The sequence below is a fragment of the Coptis chinensis genome, chromosome 9 (assembly GCF_015680905.1).
Source record: "Coptis chinensis isolate HL-2020 chromosome 9, ASM1568090v1, whole genome shotgun sequence".
Taxonomy (NCBI): Eukaryota; Viridiplantae; Streptophyta; class Magnoliopsida; order Ranunculales; family Ranunculaceae; genus Coptis; species Coptis chinensis.
The window spans coordinates 84,864,215-84,891,916 of NC_141464.1; the positions used below are offsets into that span (position 1 = coordinate 84,864,215).

The 27,702-nt window shown below is 34.6% G+C and overlaps 3 protein-coding genes and 2 long non-coding RNA genes across 6 annotated transcripts; 3 read left to right on the top strand and 2 right to left on the bottom strand.

Annotated features, from left to right (window-relative positions):
* Nucleotides 1-1,361: 1,361 nt before the first annotated feature.
* LOC147479045 (uncharacterized) lies at nucleotides 1,362-14,624 on the top strand. The gene is made up of 3 exons (XR_015209895.1): nucleotides 1,362-1,589; nucleotides 11,792-11,887; nucleotides 14,543-14,624. It is a non-coding gene; the product is annotated as an uncharacterized LOC147479045 (long non-coding RNA).
* Nucleotides 4,222-10,706, top strand: LOC147479046 (alpha/beta-Hydrolases superfamily protein). Its single transcript, XM_086582690.1, has 11 exons — nucleotides 4,222-4,579; nucleotides 5,542-5,631; nucleotides 6,144-6,262; nucleotides 7,026-7,161; nucleotides 7,316-7,367; nucleotides 7,663-7,763; nucleotides 8,657-8,839; nucleotides 8,993-9,150; nucleotides 9,354-9,408; nucleotides 9,847-9,900; nucleotides 10,088-10,706. The coding sequence occupies exons 1-11, from the start codon at nucleotides 4,319-4,321 to the stop codon at nucleotides 10,505-10,507; spliced, it is 1,629 nt and encodes a 542-aa protein (XP_086438816.1). The 5' UTR covers nucleotides 4,222-4,318; the 3' UTR covers nucleotides 10,508-10,706.
* Nucleotides 14,625-18,564: 3,940 nt separating the features above from the next.
* On the bottom strand, nucleotides 18,565-20,134 carry LOC147479047 (protein CYSTEINE-RICH TRANSMEMBRANE MODULE 9-like). The gene is made up of 3 exons (XM_086584991.1): nucleotides 19,549-20,134; nucleotides 18,901-19,078; nucleotides 18,565-18,781 (listed from the first exon to the last, which is right to left on the bottom strand). Exons 1-3 carry the CDS (start codon nucleotides 19,577-19,579, stop codon nucleotides 18,736-18,738), a joined length of 255 nt encoding a protein of 84 aa, XP_086441117.1. The 5' UTR covers nucleotides 19,580-20,134; the 3' UTR covers nucleotides 18,565-18,735.
* Nucleotides 20,135-22,059: 1,925 nt separating this feature from the next.
* Nucleotides 22,060-25,529, bottom strand: LOC147479048 (protein PHLOEM PROTEIN 2-LIKE A1-like). 2 transcript variants are annotated; one of them, XM_086584994.1, is made up of 4 exons: nucleotides 25,100-25,529; nucleotides 24,859-24,977; nucleotides 24,274-24,673; nucleotides 22,060-23,221 (listed from the first exon to the last, which is right to left on the bottom strand). In XM_086584994.1, exons 1-3 carry the CDS (start codon nucleotides 25,445-25,447, stop codon nucleotides 24,289-24,291), a joined length of 852 nt encoding a protein of 283 aa, XP_086441120.1. In that variant the 5' UTR covers nucleotides 25,448-25,529; the 3' UTR covers nucleotides 22,060-23,221; nucleotides 24,274-24,288. The 2 variants fall into 2 exon arrangements, with proteins under 2 accessions (XP_086441120.1, XP_086441119.1); XM_086584993.1 differs by lacking the exon at nucleotides 22,060-23,221 and having other exon boundaries at nucleotides 24,119-24,673; nucleotides 25,100-25,527.
* Nucleotides 25,530-26,030: 501 nt separating this feature from the next.
* LOC147479049 (uncharacterized) lies at nucleotides 26,031-27,161 on the top strand. Its single transcript, XR_015209589.1, has 2 exons — nucleotides 26,031-26,721; nucleotides 26,801-27,161. It is a non-coding gene; the product is annotated as an uncharacterized LOC147479049 (long non-coding RNA).
* Nucleotides 27,162-27,702: the final 541 nt, after the last annotated feature.

Consider the following 27,702-nt stretch of genomic DNA (forward strand, 5'->3'; position numbering starts at 1 on the left):
TCTATTTGTTTTTTACTACTTATAAGTATTTATAAGTGGTAGGGGTGTTTGTTTTTTCAAGCACTTATAAGTGGCAACATTACAATTTTACCCATATTTTAATAACACATGTACTCTATTGTCGAAATTAATGATGATCATATAAGAAATCAATTTAATGGAAGTAGAAATAAATTCATATAGACCATGCATTAAACAATCCACAATAGACATATTGTTTATTATGATAATCATGAAGTGCTATTGGAGAGACATTATAGTTATGTAATTTTATGTCTAATCCCAACTTATAAGTTGGCGTAAGTAGGATTTTCTCACTTACAACTTTCGGCCCTACTTATAAGTTTTTTTGATCGTTGACTACTTATAACTTTATAAGTGGGAAAAAACAAATGGGTAAAAACAAGTGGTCCACCACAAATGAAAAACTAAGTACCAGTTACACAGGAAGTTCTAGCACAAGCTAACCAGCCAACCACCTAATCAAAAAAAAGTGTCAGAGGGTAAATCTCTTATTCTTCTCGTTGTCCTCTAACTATTCTTTGATAAACTCCCTATGAAATTTCCTAACGACTTCAGTGAAACAAGAATGGCTGTTATCAGAATAAGACAGCCACTCACCCATTCGAGTGACTTTCTGATTTGATGCCAAAGTGAAGGTGAAGGTGGAGGTGGAGGTGGAGGTGGAGATGGAGATGGAGATGGAGGTGGAGGTGGAGGTGGTAGAGAGTGGATATGGAGATGGAGATGGAGATGGAGGAGGTGGAGGGGTGTGGATAGGTGTTGAGAGTACTAGAGTGAGTAAGTAAGAGGGTGAGGAGTTTCATTGAAAGGAAAGGTGATGATTTGTTCAACAGAAGCCAATATTAGAGGGAGCTATAATTTTGGAAGGTGACGTAGATTTATTATTATTATTATTATTATAAAATGGATAAAATAAAATGTTATAATACGCAGAAAGTTGGGCATAACATAAGTAACTTGATAAAAGTATAACACATCATCAAACTTAAAAAAAACTAAGTTTGATGGTTTGAGATGATTAACAACTGGATGCAAAAAAAAAATAGACGATTAACAATTTAATTGTTTTTAGTTTAATAAGAGATGTATGTAAAATATAAGTTTATCTTTATTGATTTGTTTACGTTATTTCATATGATCCCAACTTTTTCTTTTTGTCTTTCTTAAATAGTCTTCACACAAACTTGAAACTTCAATTGATTAATTTAACAAAAAATTGCAAATAGAGAAAGAGAATGTAGAATAATTATACACAAAATAAAACAAATATAGAAAGAAAGAGAGATTATAGGAAAAAACCATAAAAGGCAAAAATATGATATAGGTAAGATTGAACATTGTTTAGTAGCTGGTATCTCAAAATACCCTAAAAAAGTGATTCGAAAAGATTCAGCCAAAAAAACAGCTAAGAAATCTCGTGTGAAAACATTTGTTAAGCTTGTGAATTATAATCACATAATGCCAACTAGGTATACATTGGATGTTGATTTGAAAGATGTGGCTAGTTTGGAAACATTTGGGTCAAGGGATAAGAAGGTTACTGCTGCTAAAGAGGTTAAAGCTAGGTTTGAGTAAGGATGTCCAAACGGGTACCCGACCCGGCCCGAACCCGATTTTTCGGGTTTTGAACAGTATCGGGTTACCCGCCCCGCCCTATTCTTTTTTGGGTCGGGTTCGGGTTCGGGTATTTGTTGGATACATGTGACCAAACCCTACCCTAACCCTATATTTCGGGTACCCGTCGGGTTCGGGTTCGGGTTTCGGGTATGGTAAAACCCAAAATATATTAAATAAAAGAATATTAAATCTCTTCATCAGGAATGTCATTGTCAGTTATTAGATCTCAGGATCTCAAGAAAAAACCTCTTTTTCATCTAATTAATCAAAAGTCATCTTCTTTTATTGGATTTGATCTATTTAACTTTAACATCGTAAAGCCACCTTAACATCATCAAAGATTCAAAAACAGCGGGATTGCATTTTTTGAAAAGCAAAGAAAGAGAAAAAGTAGACCGCCAAAGCAAGCAATTCCAAGACAATAACTCAATAAGATTGATGATTTTTGGGAGTTTCGACTTCTTGTGGTGGTGTGAATCGAATTCATTGATTTGACAATAAGATTGGTGGCTTTTGGGAGTTTCAGTTTCTTGTGGTGGTGTGAATCCGACTCGTTGATTTTCACCCTTGGTGACCACATTTAGAAAGAGATATTTGAGGAGGTCGCAAATTTTCGAAGTGAATGCAAACTTAAGAAGACTATCAAACCCACCAATCTCTTCATCATGAACGCGTGTGATTGGGTTGTCTTGTTCTTGGGGAGTTGTTAGAGGGAAGAGAGAGAAGAGTAGTAAGGGTACGGCCAAAGGGTAATTTGTCTTGAAAACCAAAAAGTAAATAAGAATGAGCAAAAGACTAAAAGTTTGTTGAAGATAAATAGATAATAAATGAAAATATAGTTGTTGGGAATTATGGTCCGGTTCGGGTTCGGGTTTTGGTCGGACATTTTACCCTATATAACCGGGTTTTGGGTTCGGGTTCGGTCTAGATATGGTTTGGGCTTTTTAACCCTTTTAATCCGGGTTTAGGGCCAAATTATCGGGTCGGGTTGGTCGGTCCGGGTTTAGATAGTGTGACCAAACCCGACCCTATGTATTTCGGTCCGGGTTCGGGTTCGGGTTGTGTCGGGGCAGGGAGGTGGGGGTTTTTTTTTTCGGGTTTTGGGCGGGTTTCGGGTTTCGGGCAGAATGGACATCCCTAGGTTTGAGGAAAGGTTTAAGACTGGGAAGAACAGGTGGTTCTTTTCTAAGCTCAGGTTCTGAGGTTTAGTTTGAGATTTGGTTATTGCATTTAAATTTTGAGACTTTGGTTTTGTTTCTGTTATGGAGTATTATGAGTTTTGAGATATTTTAAAGTATTTAAAATTGACTATTTGTGGTTTATTGTGTTTATAGTTTTGAAGCATGTTTAGTTGTTGGTAATGTAGGTAGTTGTTTCTGTTTGAGTGGAAAATGGATATGATGATGCATGTTTTGATGATATATACAGTATGTGTAGGATTGATTTCATTCTGAACTATTTGGATCATATAGACAAGTTTATCTTATAACATATGTGGATAATTGTGTTTAGAGTAGAAGTTTGTTAGGTTGGAAATGGATATGTTGCGTATAAGTATGCTTTGATAATGGGAATGATTTTATGACTGAAATGGGTTGGTTTTTCCATCTGTGAAGTGGGGGCTGTTAGTCTTAGTCTAATTAGGCAATTTGTTCAGGCTGTGTTGCTAGGAAAATGTGTTTGTATGATTGGGTTTTTTTAGCATATTTGATGGCTATTATATATTTTATTGATGTTAATAAGTTCAGTATACACCACAATTATGTATCCCATATTTTTTTTTAATAAAAAATGTACTTTCTTTTGTACTTTCCTTTTAAAATTGTGTGAACATCTTAATTGTATCATAAAAATTGTTCCTAACTTGTCATTTCCGGCATACACTTTTAAGTGCTTGTAGTTTCCCATAAATGCAAACCCTAAGGTTCAGGAAGTAGTTTTAGAATGATTGATAGATCTAGGGAGTTGGATCTATTGTGTTTAACTTTTAATTTCCTTTTTCATTTATGCTCTTGTTTAAGTATCATTTGAATGTGTTGAGAAGCAGAAGTAAAACCTTATGTTTACCATACTACCTTATTCTACTTGTTGGGAAGTGTTGTTGGACTACAATATTGTCTAATTTTGGAATGTTCAACTCTCTATAATCTCCATATAAGTAAAACTAACTTGAACAACTGCCTTACCATTTTTAGTTAATTAATATTTTTTTTTTCTTTGTGAAGGGCAAGTTTAGAGTTGACAAGTTATTTTCATTTGGTGGGAGCTTTGAAGGTGCTTCATTTATGCTAAACCGTGGATACTTGCGAAGAAAATATACCTTGTAGTTGTACATTATTGCATTTTAAAATTGATAAGTGTAAAAATTATTTGATAATAATTTCGAGAGATATGGAGTAAATTGTGAGTGTTCATCATGTATATACTTTGTAGACTATTTTTGAAATATGAAATGGATTATTTAGCAATAGTGAAATTTCAGCCAATCTGAGAAGTTGAAACCATGTAGGACTTGTTCTTTGAGGTAAAATAGTCAACATTATTATTGTGTTCCTGTCTTGTCGTATTCGCTGCATACAACAGAAATAAACAAACTTCGCTGTATAAACGATCCAAATAATTTCTCTAATCTCAAAAATCCCCAAATTACAGAAAATTAGGGTTAGGGTTTTGAAACATGGCAATAATGATTGAAGAATTAATTAGATCAATTGAACAATGGTTAAGGCTAATTAAGAAGGGAGAAGAATTATATGTAGACCCAAATCTTGATCCAGTGTTATTAGTACCTGGAATTGCTGGTTCAATACTTAACGCTGTTGATGATGATGGGAAGGAAGAGAGAATTTGGGTTCGTGTTTTGGGTGCTGATCATGAGTTTAGGACTAAACTTTGGTCCAAATTTGATCCTTCTACTGGTAGTTTATTTGAATTTTGTGTTTAATTTGAATAAAGATTTGTTTTTTATTGTTTTTTGGCATGAATTAATTAGAAATAAGCTGCTGGTATTAGTTTGATTGTGTAATTATGTTAAGTAATTAGCTAATATTACTAAAAAGCCCGAGCTCGTCGAGGCGTGGACTGTACCCAATTATAGCCTTTTCCTATTTGATAATGGTATGGAGTTCAATTGTAGCCTATAGGTACCCCAGGTATGAACCTTGGATGTGGGGTTAGCTCCGATACTAAATGACTAAGTTATGTAGGAGCTGAAATATAATGCTTTAGCAGGATCCTGATAGATTCGTATAGACGACTAATATTTCCTTGGTAGAATGAAATTTCATTCTTAGAGGAAAGTACGCTTAGAAAGGTCAAAACAACATTACAAAGTATATAGCATACCTATTATTTATGAGATTTTTGTTTTTCTTGGTGAGAATGAAATCTCATTACAAAAGCAAAGTGGGTTGAGAAAGATTACAAGTACAAAGGAAAAATAGGGAATTAACATTTCAAATTTTGGTGTACCCTTTATTGATGATTGTATTCAATTTTATTGATTAGGATTAACCAAGTGTCTGTATAGCATCATATATTTCTAGTAATATAGTTTCATATTCATCTTGTAATATAGTGTGCCCCAAAACGGAGGTGGGTATGGATTGGTGAGTGCCATTACAAAACTGATATGGAGATGAGAATTATATAATTGTTGCACACTTACATAATAGTGGTCTCGTATATGTTGCGTTCTCAACATAGTTAAGTATCAATCTTGGAGTTTATAGGGGATAATTCTATTCAAACCCGTTTGTGTCTATATTAAGATCACCTAGAGATCTTTCTTGCATGCTTCTACTGTAGTTTGTTCTTTTTGAATTAGATGGGAAAAAATAATTTATTATCACGAGTCAAGCCTGGTACTTGTATAGACCTTAATGAATTCTTTTGGAGCAGGCGGACTGTGTCGTTGGATCCAAAACAAGAATCGTTGTGCCTGAAGACAGATATGGACTGTATGCTGTTGATGTCTTGGACCCTAGCATGGTACATAGTTAATTTCCCATGTGAAGTGAATCTAACAATGTCTTTTGTTACTATTATTAGCTTTACTTGTTATTTCTTACGGTAATGTTTCGGGACTAGGGAAGAACATGGATTCAATCAGCGATGATGAATATAATTTTTCAAAGATAAATTTGATCTCTAGTTTTTGTTGAAGCCTTTCGGTCCTCCCATTGACTTGGTCTAGCTCGAGTGTTAGGGTGTTTTTATTCCAAGGGTCCAAACTTTTTAACTCCATTTGTTTTTCCCTTCTTCATTTTTGCCTTTTTGGAGAGTGTCCTCATTTTTACTTTTTGAGAGAGATAGAGATAGAGCTTGCTATGTCCTTTTCATATTGTGTAGGTCGTCCTTGATCGTTGGAGAAGTCTTTTGTGATAACGAACATGCCTTTGTATGTAACCTTTATTGCCCTCAGAAAACTAAATGCCTACAAACTACTAACAGAGGTTATACATATATTTATGCTAATTTGAGCTAATCTTTCCTTCCTTCAGATTGTTGGGCGCGATTGTGTTTGCTATTTCCACGACATGATAGTTGAGATGCTTAAGTGGGGATTTCAGGAGGGGAAGACACTTTTTGGGTTCGGATATGATTTTCGGCAGAGTAATAGGTATGTGTTACTTGTCAGGTGGTACCTGGTTTGGTGTGCTACACCCCCCACTCTCCTCCTCCTCCTCGTTCAGGATATTATATATACATTACAAGTAGATGATGATTGATGATTGCTTGAGTTCAACTAGTGTAATGGATTTGAATATATACGTCTTCATATAAAATGTTTTGTCTTAGGAGCTGAGATTTTTAGCTGCTTATAATGCGATACAGTTGCTGGTTTGTTGAATCTTTGATAATTGTTATTTACTTCCACTTCTGGTCCTGTGTGTTTAAATATTGTTAAGTGTATTCAATTTTTAAACGTTTTGGTCTCTGATTTTACCCAAACTTATAAATCACAAGCTGCAGTATTTGAAGCGTCACTTGTTAGTGAAAATGTTATGCATTGTTTATTAAGCCAACTGGCAGCTGAACCAGAGTTTAGACTGATGGAGATTTATATTTGAAGATTTTTCATCTGAATGGAACTTCTTTCTTTTCATCCACTGGTTACTATTGTACTTGTGATGCTGAAGAAAAGAAATAGTGTGGGGTATGATTGTGTGTGTGTGTGTGTGTTATTTATTTATTATTATTATTGTTAATATTATTATTTAAAGTCGATAATTTCTAATTGTTCTGTTTCCATAAACCTATTAATAAACACTTGTCCTTTAAGATTATTCTACCTGCTTCTGTATAATTATTGAGTTTTTTTTTAAAATTATTATTATGAGTACTTGTTGTATGATTGGTGTCTGACATAAATTGCTGTTCAGGCTTCCAGAGGCAATGTCCCGCTTTGCTGCTAAGTTGGAGTCGGTGTACACTGCATCAGGAGGAAAGAAAATAAACATAATAACCCACTCTATGGGAGGTTTACTGGTGAAATGCTTCATGGCCCTTCACAGTGATGTAAGTAGTTTTTTGCTTCTCAAATCTACTTCTTTTCGAGGCATAGACCTTTATATGCGTACAATTCTTGATGAACCGTGTATCTTTCTTTTTATATCTCAACATAATTGATTCATTTAATTAATTAGCTAATTTAATAAATTTTTTGATGTAGATTTTTGAAAAGTATGTGAAGAATTGGATAGCGATTGCTGCACCATTTCAGGGTAGGTGTTTCTGGGTTTTCTCAAGTCTCTACAATGAATTTTGGTAAACCTAGACATTCAATATAGATGCCAGACAAGTTTCAGGACCTTGTTATGCCAACCCGATTCTACGAGGTTAATTGAAATGAAATTGGCTAATCTTCTAATAAAATTAGAAAGGTTAGGTTTTAGAGACTTAACATATTACCTTTTCTTGGGCTCTACTTGGATGTCTTAATATTTATAGTTTGAGGGTAACTTGCTCTTATATTTCTAGAAAGCAGAAAATTGTGAGCTCATAATTGTGTACTTTCAGGTGCCCCTGGATATATAACAACTAGCTTATTGAATGGGATGTCATTTGTGAAGGGGTGGGAGCAGAACTTTTTTATATCAAAATGGACCATGCAACAGCTGGTATGTTTATTTTTAGTTGAGATGATTGTACTGCCGATACCATTACAAAAAGAAAGTTGCTAATAATAACAATCATAAAAGATCGTGTTGATACCATTTTGTTGGGTAACCTGTTTATCAATGTGATTACTCTTTAAGTTCCATTTCTCAGTTGAGGTTTAAGTCTGAATCATGAGTTCATGGTTAAGTTGACCTCAATCTGTCAATGTATTCACATTGTTTGATGGCTTACTTGTACTTTGTTAGCAGCTTGTCATATTTTGGTCGTTCTTCTCTGGTTGTGTACTATGTTAAGATTTGAAATAGTGGATTCAATTTCCTTGGTGTTTGTAATCATCTGATTAGGTGTTAGCTATTTTTAGTTATTTGTAGGGTTTTTCCTCCTCTTGAAATCTTGAGCTCAGTGAATATTGTAGGAGAGGAAGGTTATAGAAATGTAACGTATATATCTTATGAATACAGGTTGTGGTTTGCCTAACCCCGTAACCATTTTAGAAGCTAAAAAGATTTCTACTTCTATAGTCCTAGCTAGTTTTGAGCTATCATTCTTATGTTCTTAGGTGATTCTAGATTGGGTTTATATTGGCAAGTGAAAAATGTGTTGTAAGAGTTCTAGGATAAATATGTTTTGTTCCACCCCATTTCGAACCGTCTTGTTTAACATGCTGGGATGACCGTGACATTCAACACATTCTACACCTCCGCAATGGAAGTTGTATATTCATTCATATGGGGTCCATGTATCTTAGAACATCATGTTCATTATTTTTCAAGCAAGACATAGAGTGAATTTCACGTTGATTTAGTTTATTCACTTTGTTGTATTTTTTTTCCTGATAAAAAGTATGAAATTATGAATACTACACAACTTCATTAAAGTGTCTGTCTTTCAGCTGATAGAATGCCCATCAATATATGAATTGATGGGTTGCCCAAATTTCAATTGGAACGTTATTCCACGTTTGGAGATATGGAGAAAGAGTCAAAGTGCAAATGGAGATTCAACAGTTATGCTGGAATCGTATGAAGCAGAAGAAGCTATCCCTATAATGAAGGAAGCTTTGTCGAACAACGTGGTGAGCTGCAGCCATCCTCATGTCAATGTTTGATCTACATTCATATTTCATAGTTGTCACTATAGTGTTGACTCATGGTTTGCAAATGAGGATGTACGTAAATTTTTTATGTTGCTTGTATAGACAAAAACTGAAAGTTATTTTTCTTTCCAGGTTAATGTTGATGGGACCGATTATCATGTACCTCTGAACCAAGATATCCTGAAGTGGGCTTATGAAACGAAAGAGATCCTCTCACATGCTAAGCTTCCCTCAAAAGTTAAATTTTACAACATTTACGGAATCAATTGCGACACTCCTCATAGTGTGTGGTAATATTTCTCTCCACTTATCATGATTTTCGGATTCATTCTGTTGTATTGGATAAATATGGCTTGCCAAACTCATAACCAAATGCTTTTATATGGAACAATAGTGAATATTCCCTGTTTTTCACTCTTCCAAAAAGAGGATGAACTTTTGAACGCTGAGCTCAAGATCCATCGTCTCTAATATCTCATTTACTGTTATGCAGCTATGGGAGTGAGGAAACACCTATTGCAGACCTGCAAGAATTACCTCCATTCAAGGTTATTTTCCTCCCTGAATGATTACATCACAGTATGTTACTAATGTGCACCATGACTTGTATTAAAAATTCACCACTCTTAACTTAAACGGTTCCAATCTTAAATATGAATTGTTTTTGAATAAAATTAGATGTAAGTTCGTAGTATTCAAGGATGGCATACTATTGACCGTACTTCCAGTCTGATTTGAATAAATATGTTTACTGTTGTTTTGTATGGTAAAAGCAGTGAATTACTTTTGCACTCTGAGTAAAATTTCTCATTCTTTTCTTCTTTCTTAATCCTGAATTGCCCTCGATCATATATTTGGGATGAACTCATTGTCATTGTCTTCTTTATGGGTTTTAAAACTTCTTCAGTTCTTCTAATTATCATTTAGATGAAATTTCACTTGTATTATACCAATGTGAACATTAACAAGTTTTTGTTTATACTCAGGCTAATTACATATATGTTGATGGTGATGGGACTGTTCCAGTGGAATCAGCAAAGGTATGCTATATTCTTTTCCAAGTAAACCTTCTTAGATGACATCTACATGTTTTAATGAAAAATGAATTATTTGCTACTTTTAGGTGGATATAATTGTCTTCTTTCATAAATGATAATATGTCAGTTAGCGGCTTGAACATTATAAATGATAATATAGTTTTCTGAGTTAGTTTCCCCTTATTTGCAGGCAGATGGGCTTAATGCAGTGGCTAGAGTCGGAGTCCATGGGGATCACCGAGGGATAATCTGCGATAGACATGTATTTCGGATACTTCAGCACTGGCTTAGGGCTGGTGATCCAGATCCTTTCTATGACCCAGTAAACGATTTTGTAATCTTACCAACCACCTTTGAAATGGTTAAGCGCCAAGAAGGCGGCACACAGATAATTTCACTGAAAGAAGATTGGGAAGTCATCTCAGAAGACCAAGATGACCTGGGTGATCTGACTGAGAAGAAGCCTTCCTTGAACTCAATATCAGTTTCTCATATGTGCAAGGATCGTTCATCTCAGGAAAAGGCATGTGCTACCATCGTTCTTCACCCACAGAATGAGGGAAAGCAACATGTTGAACTTAGAGCAGTGAGTGTATCAACCTGTGCTTAAATGAGTTGGACAAAGGCAGTATCAAGCTCGGGTATCTTTGTATGTACATATTATGGAGTCTATGAAGTATAATGTTGGTCTTCAAAGGACGCGCATATAATGTATATATTCATCATTCATGTATAATCCTTTGGAAGTAAATGTATGTATAATATTGTACAACCGTGTGTATATTAATGGCAAAAATATTGGTGATGAAGATCCAATTGTTAATCGTTTCGTTTATTGCTTATAGTTGTCAACTAATATATATGACGTTTTCATAGTTGTTGACTTGTCGCTAAATCGAACACTTCCGACTTTTCTTTATTGAGACTAGTTATTTTCACGTGTGTGGTTAGTTATTTTGGGCCGGGCAGCACAAAAATACAATTTTCGGTCGGTGACAATTTCGTAATTGTTTGTATGATAAATTAAGGGAGAAACGTCTAAATTTTACTATACAAATGGACGGTTTTACCCCTCCCTCACATATGTTATTACAAACCTCAATTCCAACATAACCGTAATAATCGAAACCGGATAGCTGTTTCTGATTCGGTGAACAGTAGCTATTTTCGATTATACTCCTATCCAATTTCGATTATTACGGTTATGTTGGAATTGAGATTTGTAATAGCATATGTGAGAGAAGGGTAAAACTGTCCATTTGTACAGTAAAATTCAGACGCTTCTCTCTTGATTTATCACATTGCCCTCAATTTTACAAAAAATTACAAAATTACCATTGACCAAAAATTGTATTTTTGTACTGCCCGGCCCAAATCAACTGACCGCACACGTGGCGTGGACACGTGCCAGTTAGCTAGTTATCTTTAAAATAGTTAGAGACTTAGAGTTAGATTGCTGCTGACTCGTGGGCCTAACCACACATTAAAGTCCAGCCCAAAAATAAAAAGCCCAAGACCTAGCCCAACTAAACAAACAAAACCCTAATTCCCACTTCACTATAAATACAACTCATTCTCTCATTTCCAGCTCTCCCCTCAAAACCCTAAAACCCCGAGAGAAAAAAGAGTAGGCGCCCGAAAATGGTGAAATTTCGAAACCAAACAAAGTTTGGATTGTTCTACAAGGCCGATCACGCAGGTCGTAAGGCGATTGATTATCAAATCATATGATGATGGAACACGGATGCACCATATGGACATTGTTTAGTAGTCGGTATCTCAAAATACCCCAAAAAGTGATTCGAAAAGACTCAAACCAAAAAACAAACTAAGAAATCTCTCGTGTGAAAACATTTGTGAAGCTTGTGAATTATAATCACATAATGCCAACTAGGTATACATTGGATGTTGATTTGAAAGATGTGGCTAGTTTGGAAACATTTGGGTCAAGGGATAAGAAGGTTACTGCTGCTAAAGAGGTTAAAGCTAGGTTTGAGGAAAGGTTTAAGACTGGGAAGAACAGGTGGTTCTTTTCTAAGCTCAGGTTCTGAGGTTTAGTTTGAGATTTGGTTATTGCATTAGGAACAGCTTGGGAGTCGACATTTGGTAATTGGTATACTTGCTTCCTTTTTGTTTTTCTGAACTCTTTCAGAAAAACAGGGTCGGAGGGTAAGGGGGTGTTTGTTTTTCCTACTTATAAATGTTTGCTACTTATAAGTGTCAAACACTTATAAGTGCTACTTATAAGTAGATCCTAAAATCTATTTGTTTTTTACTACTTATAAGTATTTATAAGTGGTAGGGGTGTTTGTTTTTTCAAGCACTTATAAGTGGCAACATTACAATTTTACCCATATTTTAATAACACATGTACTCTATTGTCGAAATTAATGATGATCATATAAGAAATCAATTTAATGGAAATAGACATAAATTCATATAGACCATGCATTAAACAATCCACAATAGACATATTGTTTATTATGATAATCATGAAGTGCTATTGGAAAGACATTAACTTATTCTCATTTGCATCAACTCATTTGTTATTTGGTTAGTTATGTAATTTTATATGCGTCCATGGGTAGTTATGTAATTTTATGTCTAATCCCAACTTATAATACTTATAAGTGCTTGCTACTTATAAGTGCCAAACACTTATAAGTGCTACTTATAAGTAGATCCTAAAATCTATTTGTTTTTTACTACTTATAAGTATTTATAAGTGGTAGGGGCGTTTGTTTTTTCAAGCACTTATAAGTGGCAACATTACAATTTTACCCATATTTTAATAACACGTGTACTCTATTGTCGAAATTAATGATGATCATATAAGAAATCAATTTAATGGAAGTAGAAATAAATTCATATAGACCATGCATTAAACAATCTACAATAGACATATTGTTTATTATGATAATCATGAAGTGCTATTGGAAAGATATTAACTTCTTCTCATTTGCATCAACTCATTTGTTATTTGGTTAGTTATGTAATTTTATATGCGTCCATGGGTAATTATGTAATTTTATGTCTAATCCCAACTTATAATACTTATAAGTGCTTGCTACTTATAAGTGCCAAACACTTATAAGTGCTACTTATAAGTAGATCCTAAAATCTATTTGTTTTTTACTACTTATAAGTATTTATAAATGGTAGGGGTGTTTGTTTTTTCAAGCACTTATAAGTGGCAACATTACAATTTTACCCATATTTTAATAACACATGTACTCTATTATTTAAAATTAATGATGATCATATAAGAAATCAATTTAATGGAAGTAGAAATAAATTCATATAGACCATGCATTAAACAATCCACAATAGACATTGTTTATTATGATAATCATGAAGTGCTATTGGAGAGACATTATAGTTATGTAATTTTATGTCTAATCCCAACTTATAAGTTGGCGTAAGTAGGATTTTCTCACTTACAACTTTCGGCCCTACTTATAAGTTTTTTTGACCGTTGACTACTTATAACTTTATAAGTGGGAAAAAACAAATGGGTAAAAACAAGTGGTCCACCACAAATGAAAAACTAAGTACCAGTTACACAGGAAGTTCTAGCACAAGCTAACCAGCCAACCACCTAATCAGAAAAACAGTGTCGGAGGGTAAATCTCTTATTCTTCTCGTTGTCCTCTAACTATTCTTTGATAAACTCCTTCTATGAAATTTCCTAACGACTTCAGTGAAACAAGAAATGAATGGTTATCGAATAAAGACGACCACTCACCCATTCGAGTGACTTTCTGATTTGATGCCAAAGTGAAGGTGAAGGTGGAGGTGGAGGTGGAGGTGGAGGTGGAGATGGAGATGGAGATGGAGATGGAGGTGGAGGTGGAGGTGGAGGTGGAGAGTGGAGATGGAGATGGAGATGGAGATGGAGGTGGAGGTGGAGGTGGAGGTGGAGGTGGAGGGGGTGTTGATAGTACCAGAGTGAGGGTGAGTAAGAGGGTGAGGAGTTTCATTGAAAGGAAAGGTGATGATTTGCTCAACAGAAGCCAATATTAGAGGGAGCTATAATTTTGGAAGGTGACGTAGATTTATTATTATTATTATTATTATAAAATGGATAAAATAAAATGTTATAATACGCAGAAAGTTGGGCATAACATAAGTAACTTGATAAAAGTATAACACATCATCAAACTTAAAAAAAACTAAGTTTGATGGTTTGAGATGATTAACAACTGGATGCAAAAAAAAATAGACGATTAACAATTTAATTGTTTTTAGTTTAATAAGAGATGTCTGTAAAATATAAGTTTATCTTTATTGATTTGTTTACGTTATTTCATATGATCCCAACTTTTTCTTTTTGTCTTTCTTAAATAGTCTTCACACAAACTTGAAACTTCAATTGATTAATTTAACAAAAAATTGCAAATAGAGAAAGAAAATGTAGAATAATTATACACCAAATAAAACAAATATAGAAAGAAAGAGAGATTATAGGGAAAAACCATAAAAGGCAAAAATATGATATAGGTAAGATTGAACATTGTTTAGTAGCTGGTATCTCAAAATACCCTAAAAAAGTGATTAAAAAGATTCAAAAAAAAAAACAAACTAAGAAATCTCGTGTGAAAACATTTGTTAAGCTTGTGAATTATAATCACATAATGCCAACTAGGTATACATTGGATGTTGATTTGAAAGATGTGGCTAGTTTGGAAACATTTGGGTCAAGGGATAAGAAGGTTACTCTTTGCTAAAGAGGTTAAAGCTAGGTTTGAGGAAAGGTTTAAGACCGGGAAGAAATTGTGGTTCTTTTCTAAGCTCGAGTTCGAGGTTTGGTTTGAAATTTGGTTATTGTCTAATTTTGAGACTTTGGTTTTGTTTTGGTTATGAAGTATTATGAGTTTTGAGATATTTTCAAGTATTTAAAGTTTACTATTTGAGGTTTATTGTGTTTATAGTTTTGAAGTATGTTTAGTTGTTGGTAATGTAGGTAGTTGTTTCTGTTTGAGTGGAAAATGGATATGATGATGCATGTTTTGATGATATATATAGTATGTGTAGGATTGATTTCATTCTGAACTATTTGGATCATTTAGACAAGTTTATCTTATAACATATGTGGATAATTGTGTTTAGAGTAGAAGTGTGTTAGGTTGGAAATGGATATGTTGCGTATAAGTATGCTTTGATAATGGGAATGATTTTATGACTGAAATGGGTTGGTTTTTCCATCTGTGAAGTGGGGGCTGTTAGTCTTAGTCTAATTAGGCAATTTGTTCAGGCTGTGTTGCTAGGAAAATGTGTTTGTATGCTTGGGTTTTTTTTTGCATATTTGATGGCTATTATATATTTTATTGATGTTAATAAGTTCAGTATACACCACAATTATGGCTGTTTTGTTTGTGGGTTTTGATGTGTTTCGTAGATAACTACTGGATAGGAAGATGATAAACTCTAAATATAAAAAGAATGACACAGGTAGAATTTGTAGGTTGTTTCACAATTGTGGGTTTGATATGTTTCCTATATAAAACAAAATTGGAAGGTGACAAAATAAAAAGATATAAAAGAGGGAGAAATAGGTAGAATTTGTAGGAGAGGTAAACAATTCTCCAAAGGAAACCCAACCTCTGTTTGGACGTACTTTCATCGGTGATGACAATGAGAATGATGAAATAACTAGGAGGGAGTGGTCATTTCCACCTGAGAAATGTGGTCTTCGATCGTTGCCTGAACAAGTGCACTCGTAGGAAAATGTATGTGTACCTAATAAGGAAAGGGCCATTCCTTGCACTCTGTTGTTAGTATATTTCATATGTTGTGTTGATAAGTTTGGTTTTACTTGAAGTTATGACTGTGTTTGGTTCATGGAAATTTAAATTCCATTTGAGACTAGAGAATGCATGGAGAAGAGGAACATCAGATACCAAAAGAGGATTTATTTTCAGATCTAAAGAAGAGAACAAGGGAAAGCAGTACCCTTTCCTTTTCCCCCCCTCTGATGGATTTGGAGATTGTGTTCCCATCTTTCATACAGACTCTTCTCTAGTTTTCTCTACATTTTGATTCCATGAAACAAACACAAGCAAAACATTGATCTAGACCAAAAATATCTATATACAGGTTGTGCGATATGCTAGTGATAGAAATATTGAAATTCTGAACTGTTTGTCATGTACTCATTGCCCAATAAGTTATTTCAAGTAACGGATTTGTAGGCAAATCTATATGTACCATTGGTTGTTTGTTGCTTAGTTTATCTTTTTACCATCTCGAAATTTTGGTTTAGTTGGAGCCCAACATTGTAAAAGAGTTTTACTGGAGCCATTTCGGAAACCAAGTAATTAGATACTTTCTTAGGAGCCTTTGATGTTAAGTACTTTGGAATGGGTATGATCTATGATGCATTGTTTTTTAGACATGGGTGGATAATTGAAATGTTAAATCTGTGAGAATGTTGATAAGACCTTGGTTAGTTAGATTGATCTTTATATCTTATCTAATGTGGGTGTTTGGATTGTGCTGCCATGTGTGGTGAATTGTATGTGTAATTATTATTAATTTCTCCAACTGATTATCTCAAGTATAGGCTATAGCAAGTGTGGGTATTTAGGTGTTGTTTCGAAGTTTGTTGGCTTGGGTTATTGGGTATATAGTATGGTTTGACAACAGAGTACTGAGTGTTTGTGGGGATTAATACAAAATTGGATTGGTCTTTCTCATTTGTGTAGTGTAGGTTGTTGTCTAATTAAAGTACCATTTTACGAAAATGTGGTTGTATGATTAGCAATGTTGTCAAGAGCAAGGCACAAGTTGCTAGGATTCTCAGCTAACTCCTTGGGTGGTCTCAGGTGTGATAAGTCATGGTCAAATGACAGAGGGATTGGTCATTTTCATCTGAGTTCTTTTAGGTTATCTCTGATGTGCCCATCTTTACTTGGCGAACTACGTGCAGCTCTGTAGGGTTTTGAGTTCTTTTATAATTAGCAATGTTGTCAAGGGCAAGGCACAAGTTGCTAGGATTCAGCTAACTCCTTGGACTGTCTTAGCCTCTTAGGCGTAATAAGTCATGGTCAAATGACAGGGATTGGTCATTTTAATCTGAGTTGTTTTAGGTGATCATCTCTTATGTGCCCATCTTTACTTGGGGAACTACTTGCAGCTCTTTAGGGTTTTGAGTCGGAGAACTGTCTGGGTGCTCTGTAGATATAATCTCACTTGGTGTGTATTTATATGTATATGTAGAATCTAGGAAACTCGGGAAACTACTTTCAGCTCTGTAGAGTTTTGAGTCAGAAAACTGTCAGGGTGCTGGCTTGCTTTATAATCATATATTTAGAACATGTTCAGTTAGTTTATAGTTTGAAGCTTTTTTGTTGTTCAAAGTTCTCGTCAGGTTGTGATAATTTGTGCCTCTTAGCCAGTAATGGTTATTGAGAGGAATGAAGAACTTGGTGTTACTTTATGTTCATGGATCTTGGTCCAAAATAGACCCTGAAACTTTTTCTATACATACCCCTGCTTGTTGCAATGGACTAAATCTAATACTCCTCTATGTTTGCACTAATTTTTGTGTATTATATTTCCAATGAGAGTTGAAAGGTGTAACTCTAACAGGGGTCGGTTTAAGGTGGTGTTTCAAGGACTAGGTAGGATAGGTTGACCTCTTACTGAGGTGGTTGATTTAATGTGCTGTTCAAGACCTTCAAGGGCTAGTTTGGTGGTTTGACCACCAACATCCCACCATAGGTATTCAAGAAAGAGACCAGGTTATAGTTTGGTGCCAGTTGATAACTGTAAATTTCTGTCGTTGACTCCTAGTTGTTATCTTTTATATCTGAAGGTAGTAGTAGCTTCATTGATTTTGATCTGTCGTAGACTACCATATTCAATTTGTCCAAGTAGCTTCAGCAAGCAGTCACTAATGATCTGTAAAATGGCCCAAGGAAAAAAAAATCCCATATTCAACTTGATCTAGTAGCTTCAGTAAGCAATAACTAATCGGCAAAGTAGCAGTTCCAACCAAAGTTTTAGATTGTCTATCTTCACTGATTTTGGTACCCGTAAACATTGTCCAGCATTCGTCCAGCATCAACTCAAATCAAACTGTGTTTTTTTTCCTTGGGTAGAGTAGCCAAGCATCTCTACTCTCCAGCGTATTGACGACCGTTGTCTGGTTCATCTTTCCTCTTCAGTCAGTTCAGTGTTCCTTTCGAATCCCGAATTAATTTGGAGAAAACGTAAGTTTGTGTGTCTACTTTGACCACATCTAAAATCTCTAGTGGGCTAGTGGCTACAACAACCAGCCTGTTTGTCAAACATTTCCTAATACTTTCTTTTAAGCTTCATTTTATATTTTTTTTCTTTATTTCTTTTCAAACTCACTAAGGTGGTTTACCACAAGTCTAGTACAAGATTTGTACGCGTTTGTACGACATTACAATACACAAGTTCTCTCTTTTTATCAAAATGAAGTTGGTTAGAATATCCTCTGTTCCTAAACTACTTCTCGCATAAACTGAGTAGCAGAAACCTTTTTGTTTCTGATAGGTGGTTTAGCAACAAACTAATGGCGACAGAATTTTGTTATGTTCCTAAGTAGGGCATGATATGCTTCGTATGTAGTATGTACACTGTCTGGCGTAGAGATTTTCGCAGATAAACGAGACTTTGGACTTTTGGAGTTGACATTCATTTTAAATTATGAAAGCTGATCTATTATTTAAAAACGTGTATATAAAACAAAGTAAAGAATCCAATAACACCCACTCTAATCGCAGCCTCCCTCACATAAATCTGTATGATAAACATAAATGAAAACACCAAAAGAAAAACGAACAAAGAAAACTAAATGTCCTTCAATCATCAAAAGCACGCATCCAACACGCAACAACAACATACGGCAGCACAACTGCAAAAAGATACCCACCAAAGCATATGTTAGTTAAAATGAATGAATAATACAACAGCAATAAGAATAAGAATTGAACAACTAGCTTTAAATGTAGTTTAAGTGATCCAAATGCTTACCATCCCTTCCAGAAGCCATCACCTCTGCTCTGGGTATGTGCACCATGAGCAGTCTCTTGGTGGTACTGACCGTCTTTCATGGGATAACCAACAGGTGGTGGTGCAGCGACATATGGGCCTTGAGCATATCCTTCCATTTGTGGAGGGTAAGATTGAGGAGGAGGATATGCAGTCACAGCTGCTCAAATAAACAAAGTAGGACGATCAGCGTATAACCAATCACAACAAACCAAATTATCAAATTATAATTGTCTCTCATATGCTTCACTAACAACTTTCCCAACGTATAGATGTGATCAGGTGATATAGTGTAATTCTTGATCTATCCTCAAATTTCATAGGGTGTAGCTTTAAACTCTAGTCCAATCATATGATATTAATCTTCTATAACCATATATAGGATTGAAACTTAGTAATTGATATGATATCTAAGCGAGCCACAGGTGGTCAAACCATATAATTAAGTCCTAATAGTTTTCCAACCATATAGTTTTTGCACCCCTAAACTTAGATTCATAGTTATATCGTCAATACATAATAGTATACCATCCTCATAATACATAAACATTAATTCTACATGTTCAATAAAAAAAAACATAAGGTGGACAATATAACATATCATGATAAAAAACTAGAAACTAAACGTACCTGGAGCCTGATGTTGATCAAATTGACTCATGTTTGAAGTATAGATTGATTATGAGATAACTGAAAGAAATATGAATGAATGAGTTTCAAGAGTTTCTTCTTATCTAAGATATAAATGGAGAAGGTGAAGGTTTGTTAGTAGATGAGCCAATGAGGTGTATGTAGGGTAGTTTTACTATATATTTATAGGGAACACGGTTTGGTAGTAATGAGGTGTATGTAGGGTAGTTTTACTATATATTTATAGGAGCAAAAAGACAAGGTCGGCTACACCTAGACGCGTATGGCAAAGATTAGATGACACTTAAGGAAAGAGTAAAGAATTGAGGACGGACTAAGTTTTTCTAGTAGTCGTGGCGTTTGTTTGTGTGTGAATGCCGGTCATGGGCGTCAAGCAATAAGAATTTGGCACGTGGACACTTACAAATAGCTGCTGAAAGAACCTTCTCAATTTGATGTTGCCAACTTGCCATCTGCTCTACCTTCTCAAGTCTTTGCAAAGTGCTAGGAAAGTTCCCCATACTCCATAGAGATTATATTAGATTATTTCATATATATATATTTTTTGTAGGGTTATTTATTATTAGATGAGCCAAATGATTTTCCAATTAAATAGATAAATTAGATCTCTTTTAAAATAAATAAATTTAAATAAATAAAATCAAATTTTTTTGATTGTGTTTTTGAAGGAAATTGAGGAGACCCTAATTACCCATCTAATAAGGGGAAGAGGAAAATCTTGATTGTCTCATCCATTTAATGGGAATAACATTATCTAACCCTATTTCTCAAAAAGTATTACTTTTTGAAAATTCCTCAAATTTGTAAAGTTCAATATGCAATAAAGATAGAGGAGCATAACCACATTTTCATGATCACGAGGCCATTAGCTATTTCTGGCGTGAGCAAGGTCCACAGTGTCGGTATCATCCTATATATCAGACTCCAAGGCAAGTATATTGCACCAATATCATCCAATATCTGAGACTGTAAGGGAATTATATTGCGTCACGGCGTTCATTTTTTTTTTTTTATAACTGGTCAAGGCTGAAGATTGGGTAATATCGAATAAATTAACATTGATTGGTATGATGTGTTTAAGTCTTTAAGACATTTTCAGCCTTGGATTTATGAGGACAAAGTAGGGCTGGGTTGTTGGTCCGGATATATCAAAATCCAAAGCCCCATTTCAACAATGCAGAACTAGAAGGACCAAATCTGTTTGGATATTCAAGATAAAGAACCAAAACCAAACCCAATTTTTTTTCTTAATTCTGGATCCGATCCGTTATGAACCAATAATTTTAATTTAGACCGAGTGGATTAGGTATTTTGTAATTTGATATATTATATAAATATTAATTAATTTTTTTTACTAAATATAAACAAGGTACATAAATAGAAAAGCCATAACACATTAATTAAAAAAAAAGATTAATTACTTAATAAAAAACCATTACAAGTGCTTACATGTGGTTGTCATTTGTTTATCTTTTGGTAAATGGAAGAATATTTTGTTTTGGAACTTTAAACGTTGCATACGGTCAATCCGTTTGTTTGTTGACCACTCCACCCTATTCATCCAATACTTTCCGCAGGGGATGACCAATTTCGGTTCAGAATCACTATAGATGAACTTGGTTTTTTCAAAATCACTCACAAAACCCTAGTGTTTTAATTAAAAAAATAGAAAATCTAATGTGCGCAGTAGAGAGGTGTGCGCGAGAATCTAGGCCACTCATCAGGTAATAGGAATATAAGGTAGAGAAATATTAGGAAGAAGAATGTTCAAAATTCAACTTGATAGAGTCTATAACGGTTAGATACATATTTAATCCAAAACTAATCCAATAAGAGATCGGTTTTGATTTTCAAGACCCAGAACTAGTCTAAAATACTAACTATCTATCCCATATCCGCTTTTATTGGTTCGGACCGGATCAGATATTGATTCTTACCTGACCCATTACTAGCCTTAGCTAAATCCATGGTAGTTTAGAGATTATAAAAGGAAAAAAATTATTATATTATTGTCGACATTGAGCTAAGCATCTATCATCATTCATCATCAGATTGTGTCACTTGCCAAATTATTTTGAATAATGAGATGGAATCTTATATCTTTACTACTTTAAAAATCGCAGCCCCATCTAGTCTCGCAATAGTGAAATATATTGTTTTATATAACTCTTTAACCATTTTTTTTTAAAATTTTTTGAAGTTACAAAAAAAAAACCATTTTTTTTACGTAAATGCCCTTACTCAATTGACTAAATTACAAAAACTCAAATAAAAAAGTTTAAATAAAATTTAATTAATAATAAGGACAAGTATGTCAGTTAGATTCAACTTACTTCTCCCATAATATTTGGCCCGAACATGTGGCCCACATGTACTTTTTAATAACCCCTATATTTCTTTATGTTTATTTACGAATTAGCTATGAAAAAAAAAACACGTGCAACACATATACATCACACTAATAAAAATTATGTGTATTAAAAAAACAAGTGTGGTCAATCTATGATTGAATATCATGTATCGAAAATAATTGTTACAAGTTGACCATTTGAATCCGTGTGATTTCTTTCTACTTGTGATTGAATATCATGTATCGAAAATAATTGTTACAAGTTGACCATTTGAATCCGTGTGATTTGTTTCATCTTTTCAAGTAGATGATATATTAGCTATTCGTTTGATCAATTAATCACTGTAATATTGCTTGCTGGAGTTTCTTTCATATCTTACTATATGGAAAAATATGTGATTGAGCATTAGTGACTGTCCGTCTGTAACGGTGGCAGAATCGTAATTTTGCAGTTTTTTAAGGGCAAAAATGCAATTTTGCATTTTTAAAGTTTGATTGTTTTGTCAAACGTGTCGCGTCAGTATTTTTTAACCATTTTTCGAGTGAAAATAATCCATAAGGACAAATAGTTCGGATTTGAAATAACTATTTTCCAATTTTATCCTTTTTGTCGTTTTGCTATGAATATTAAATGTACCTCATATAATATATTAATGTATGAACAATGATTGTTTATAGCTCATATTGAAGTATGAACAATGATTGTTCATACTACAATAGGTATTTTTATTGATCATACATTATGTTGTTCATACCCCAATAAGTATGAACAATGGTTGTTCATAGCTCATGTTGAGGTATGAACCCAAATAAATAACTATGAACAGTGATTAATCATACTCCAATAGATGTTCTTACTGATTATACATTATGTTGAGGTATGAATAATCATTGTTCATACTCCAAATAAGTATGAACAATCATTTTTTTTTGGTAGGTAGTATGAACAATCATTACTCCAATAAGTGGTCTTACTGATCATACATTATGTATTATGTTGAGATATGATATTCCAAATAGGTATGAATAATGATTGTTCATATCTTCTGTTGAGGTTTGAAAAATGATTGTTTATATCTCAAATAGGTATGAACAATCATTGTTCATAATATACACTATCGTTTCGGTTGGGCCGGACCGTTTATTATTTCACGCTAGGGATATATTTGACTTTTTATCTATCCGAGCCGTTTTTAATTTCACGTCAAAGGTATATTTGATCTTTTATCTATTTGTGAGTGATTAAAAAAAAAATAGTTATGAGAATTACCTTTCCCCCAATCTGTCATGGAGAGTCACTCCCTGTTTTGAAAAACAAAAACAAAAAACAAAACTAGTATCATATATGCGCGTAAAGAAATAAAAAGGAGGTTCGATCCATTTTGCAACAACTCCACGAATCAAACCAGATATATTTAGTTCCAATTTCCAAGTAATGCTAATATGACGGGTAAAACAGAATGACAGTTGTTTGTGACTTTGTGTATTATTTAGTTAGCGTGTTGACAATTATCATTTATTACAAGCCAATCTATATCCATTTTTTAATTCTTATTTTATCTTTTATCCAAGGGAACTCCAATTCATTAGTAAGTTGGCATAATTCTACATAAGCATATATGCAAGGTGCGTTGTATGTTCAACTGTACTTGTAGTAGTAGTCCGGCACCAGATTCCATCTACTGGACTACGTTTCCACTTAAACAAATGGAGATTGTAAGAGCATTTTAAGAGAGATACCAAAAAAAACACCAAATATTTGAACCAAACCAACCAAACACCAAGCAACTTAAGAAATATCAAATATTCCACACCAAACCATATACGGCTTTCGCAAAACCGCGCATGAAACCAAGCCCAAGCCCAAGCCCACGCGGTTTTTGGTAAACCGCGACACATCAAAATTTGGTGTTCGAAATACTACGAGATAGAGGCCCAAACTAATACCAAAGCCCACGCGGCGTTCATAAAACCTCACGGTTTATCCAAAGCCGCGAGAGAGATTTAATACAGCACCAAAGCAAATACCAAATTTCCGCCGATTTGGTGTTTGCTTTGATGTTTTCATCAACATGTGTCTCTCCTGAAAATGAAAAAACACCAAATTATTGAAAATTTGGTGTTTGATGCTAGAAAAGTGTCTCTCCTAAAGATGCTCATAGTGTCCAAATATCAATTTATCAATTTTCAGGCCGGAGCTAGCACAAAATTTGCTATTAAGTATAATCTGCATATGACTGAGTTTATGCATCTCCATGGACAAACCTGATGTTGCAGACTTGCTACTTGAGTGCACAAAGGTTACAGATACGAAAAGTAACTATGACATTATTCGCAAGTAGAACACGGACTACCTCAAAAGGAAATCATCATTTACTTGAGGAGTGTTTCTTTGGTCGAATCACAACACCTTTAATAACAAGTCCTTTTTTCCATGTCCCTCCTTCATATTCGAACATGGAGATTTCCATGTCTCCCAATTTATCTGGGGATGTATAGAATTCCCCTACTTGAAGTTCAATCCATTGAGCTCTAGGCTTTGTCAATAGACTCTCTTTGTGTTCTTTTGTTTCTCCATTTGGAAGCATGAGCCTTAGATTCACTGGGACTTCCCATCCATATGCTGGATCAATCAGTTTCACTAGAAATAAAACTTCATACATAGTGTTTGGAGAAAGGTTTGATGTGGAAAATTTTCCGTGAACCTCCAGCCAACATACATTTAAAAGTTCGGCCACATCAACATTAACTTCACTGTCCAGGGGAAAAAGAATTATAGTTAGATTTCGTTTCTCCGAAAGATAACAATATTTCATCATTTTATTACTATCTTAATCGTTTCAAAGAATGCAATTTATTGTTGTATACATACTTTTGTGTTCTTTCTAGTTCATCTATATTTGATATATGAAAGATTTTGATCTATAATTTTTTTTTACCTAGTGTCATTTAGACAAGGCCAATGCCAATAGCTCTTGTCCTCCGCCCAAGTGATTAGAAGATCTCTTGCATACAGCATGAAGCAATTAAGCCCAGTTTCCTTCTCAATCCAGTATTTCTACACAAGTAAAAAAATTTGTAGCAATTCAGTGATAGTAAATATGATAGCAACAAAATGATGACGAACAAAAGCAAACAAGAATGGCTAGTTAATCGCTGAGGCAAAGTTCAGGAACTTGCCTTTGCCTTCTGGTTCAAAAATACTCCAGAATGAAGTTGGTCATACAACTGATCTGACGAGGAAAAGTTGATAGGTGAATCAGCATGTTTTATTATGTTTTCATAGTTGTAAGGCAGCTTTGGTGCTGCTCTCACCTCTGTAGTCTTAGAGGCTATGAGGACTGGTTTGTTCTGCTCTTGTTTGACAGGTTTAGGCTTAGCATCTTTGTTTTGTGACGGAACTTGTCCCGTTTTACCTTCCTTTTCTTTCACCTCTGTAGTCTTGGAAGTTGTGGGGAGTGGTTTGTTCTGCTCTTGTTCGACAGCTTTAGGCTTAGCATCTTCGTTTTGTGATGGAACTTGCCCCATTTTACCTACCTTTTCTTTCTCCAAATGCTTGTGGTTATATATAGCATAGCAAGGTTAGATCTCCAATGGGGAGATCTTTTACTGGGATTATTAGTAGCCTGTACTTTTTGTTATATTCTCCAGCAATTCTAAAAGTTATTCTCTATAGATTGGAGATAAGATACCCAAGCATTCTTTGTTTCTTTATATTTACCACTTCTTTTACTTCACCACAAAGGTGGCTAAGTAGATTTAGGGAACATTGAGGAACACAAGCTACTGCACAAGCTAGAACTTTCTCTAAGCGCCAAGGAAAAACAATAATTCTAGTGTGAATGCAGGTAACAGAAGTTTAGCAGATTGTGTGCTCATACCGACATTACCCTGGGATCTATAACAAAGATGATTCATTGAACTGAAACATACACCAATGAACGCTGAAAGACTACACCAAGGCAATTATTCATTAGCAATTAAACATTTATCCAGAGTCCTAAATGCCCCATTTTAAATAACTTCTATGATTTAGATAAGTTTGGAATCTGTAGCTAAAATGCACAGCAATCAAACCTTAAAAAAGCAAAAAATAACATTGTCATTAAATGGAATTCAACAATTACAAAACCAGAACAAAACGTTCTGCTTATCATCACATTCCATCCCTCGAAACCGCAAACATCGATTCGATTCGATTCGTCAACAACCCTTTTCAAGCAATATACTAATTACACAAAACAACCCTTGTAAGAGCAAGAACAAGGCAAGACACCCCAATAAAAAACAAAGTAACAAAATCTCTTCCAGACCATCTTCTCACAATTTTAGCCTCAACCTTTAAACTCTTGGCCCTTCGAAGCACGTCGACTTCCTTCAACAGATCAAACTCCACTCCTTTCTTCTTCAATTCCTCAACACATTTTCCCAGAAGCATCCCATCTTCTTTCTCTCTTTCCAGCAACTTCTCCATATGAGTTTCTCATAGAATATTTTTCTCATTACACAAAACAATCTTGATTACACCTTTATATAGTCGTTAGCTGACGTGAGTTAGTTAGTTACAAAAGAATGTTCTAGAACTATCTTTGATGAGCTGGCTCTTTGTCTGTTGATGCTTCATTCTTTTGCTCAATTCCCTCCCTCAAGCTGAAGGGATTAGAAAGCACTGAAAGCTTGTTGGTAAGAAAATGAAACCGTTGAGAAGATAGAGCTTTAGTAAGGACATCGGCAATCTGATCCTTGGTGTTGAGATACTGAACATCGAGAAGTTTATTGGTGACCAATTCTCTAACATAATGGTAATCAATTTCCACATGTTTTGTTCTTGCGTGAAATACAGGATTGTGAGCTAAGGAAATTGCACTAATGTTATCACAGTGAACTAATGGAGCTGAAGGTAGAGAAATCCTGAGATCCTTTAAAAGTACACATATCCAATAGATCTCACCAGCAGTTTGAGCTAGAGCATGATATTCCGCTTCAGTTGACGATCGAGCAACAGTCTTTTGTTTCTTAGCAGACCAAGATAAAGGATTATGACCAATGTAAATACAGAACCCTGTAATTCACCTTCTGTCCATTGGACAGCCTACCAAATCTGCATCACTATATGCTTGTATTCTGAGATTGCTCTTTGTAAACCATATGCCATGATGTATAGTCCCTTTTAAGTACCTAAGAATTCTTTTCACTGCTGATAAATGAGGAACTCTTGGGCTTTGCAAACCATATTAACTGCAAATGAAATGTGGGGTCTGCACCATGTTAAATATTGTAAGCCACCCACAAGTGATCTGTATTCCATTGGATCAGGTAGAAGTTATCCAGTGTGATTGTCAAGTTTGCAACTAGTTGCAAGAGGAGTAGCAATAGGCTTAGCATCTAACATCTTTGCTTTTGTCAACAAATCAAAGGTATACTTTGTTTGAGATAGAAACAATCTTATAGAGTTTCTTTTAGCCTCTAGACCCAAAAAATAATGGAGAGAGCCAAGATCTTTCAATGCAAAACAATTGCCTAGCTGAGAAATAATATTTTGATATACACTTGCAGAACTGCCAGTAATCAGAATGTCATCAACATATACCAGAATATAAGTAATTGATGTTGAGTCTTTCTTAATGAATAAGGAGTGATCAGCATGTGAGGTAGAGAATCCAAGAGATAACAGCGCCTGAAATAACTCTTCATACCAAGCCTTAGGGGCTTGTTTTAAACCATATAAAGATTTCAACAGCTTGCAAACATGAGTAGGTCTAGTAGGATCAACAAAACCTTTT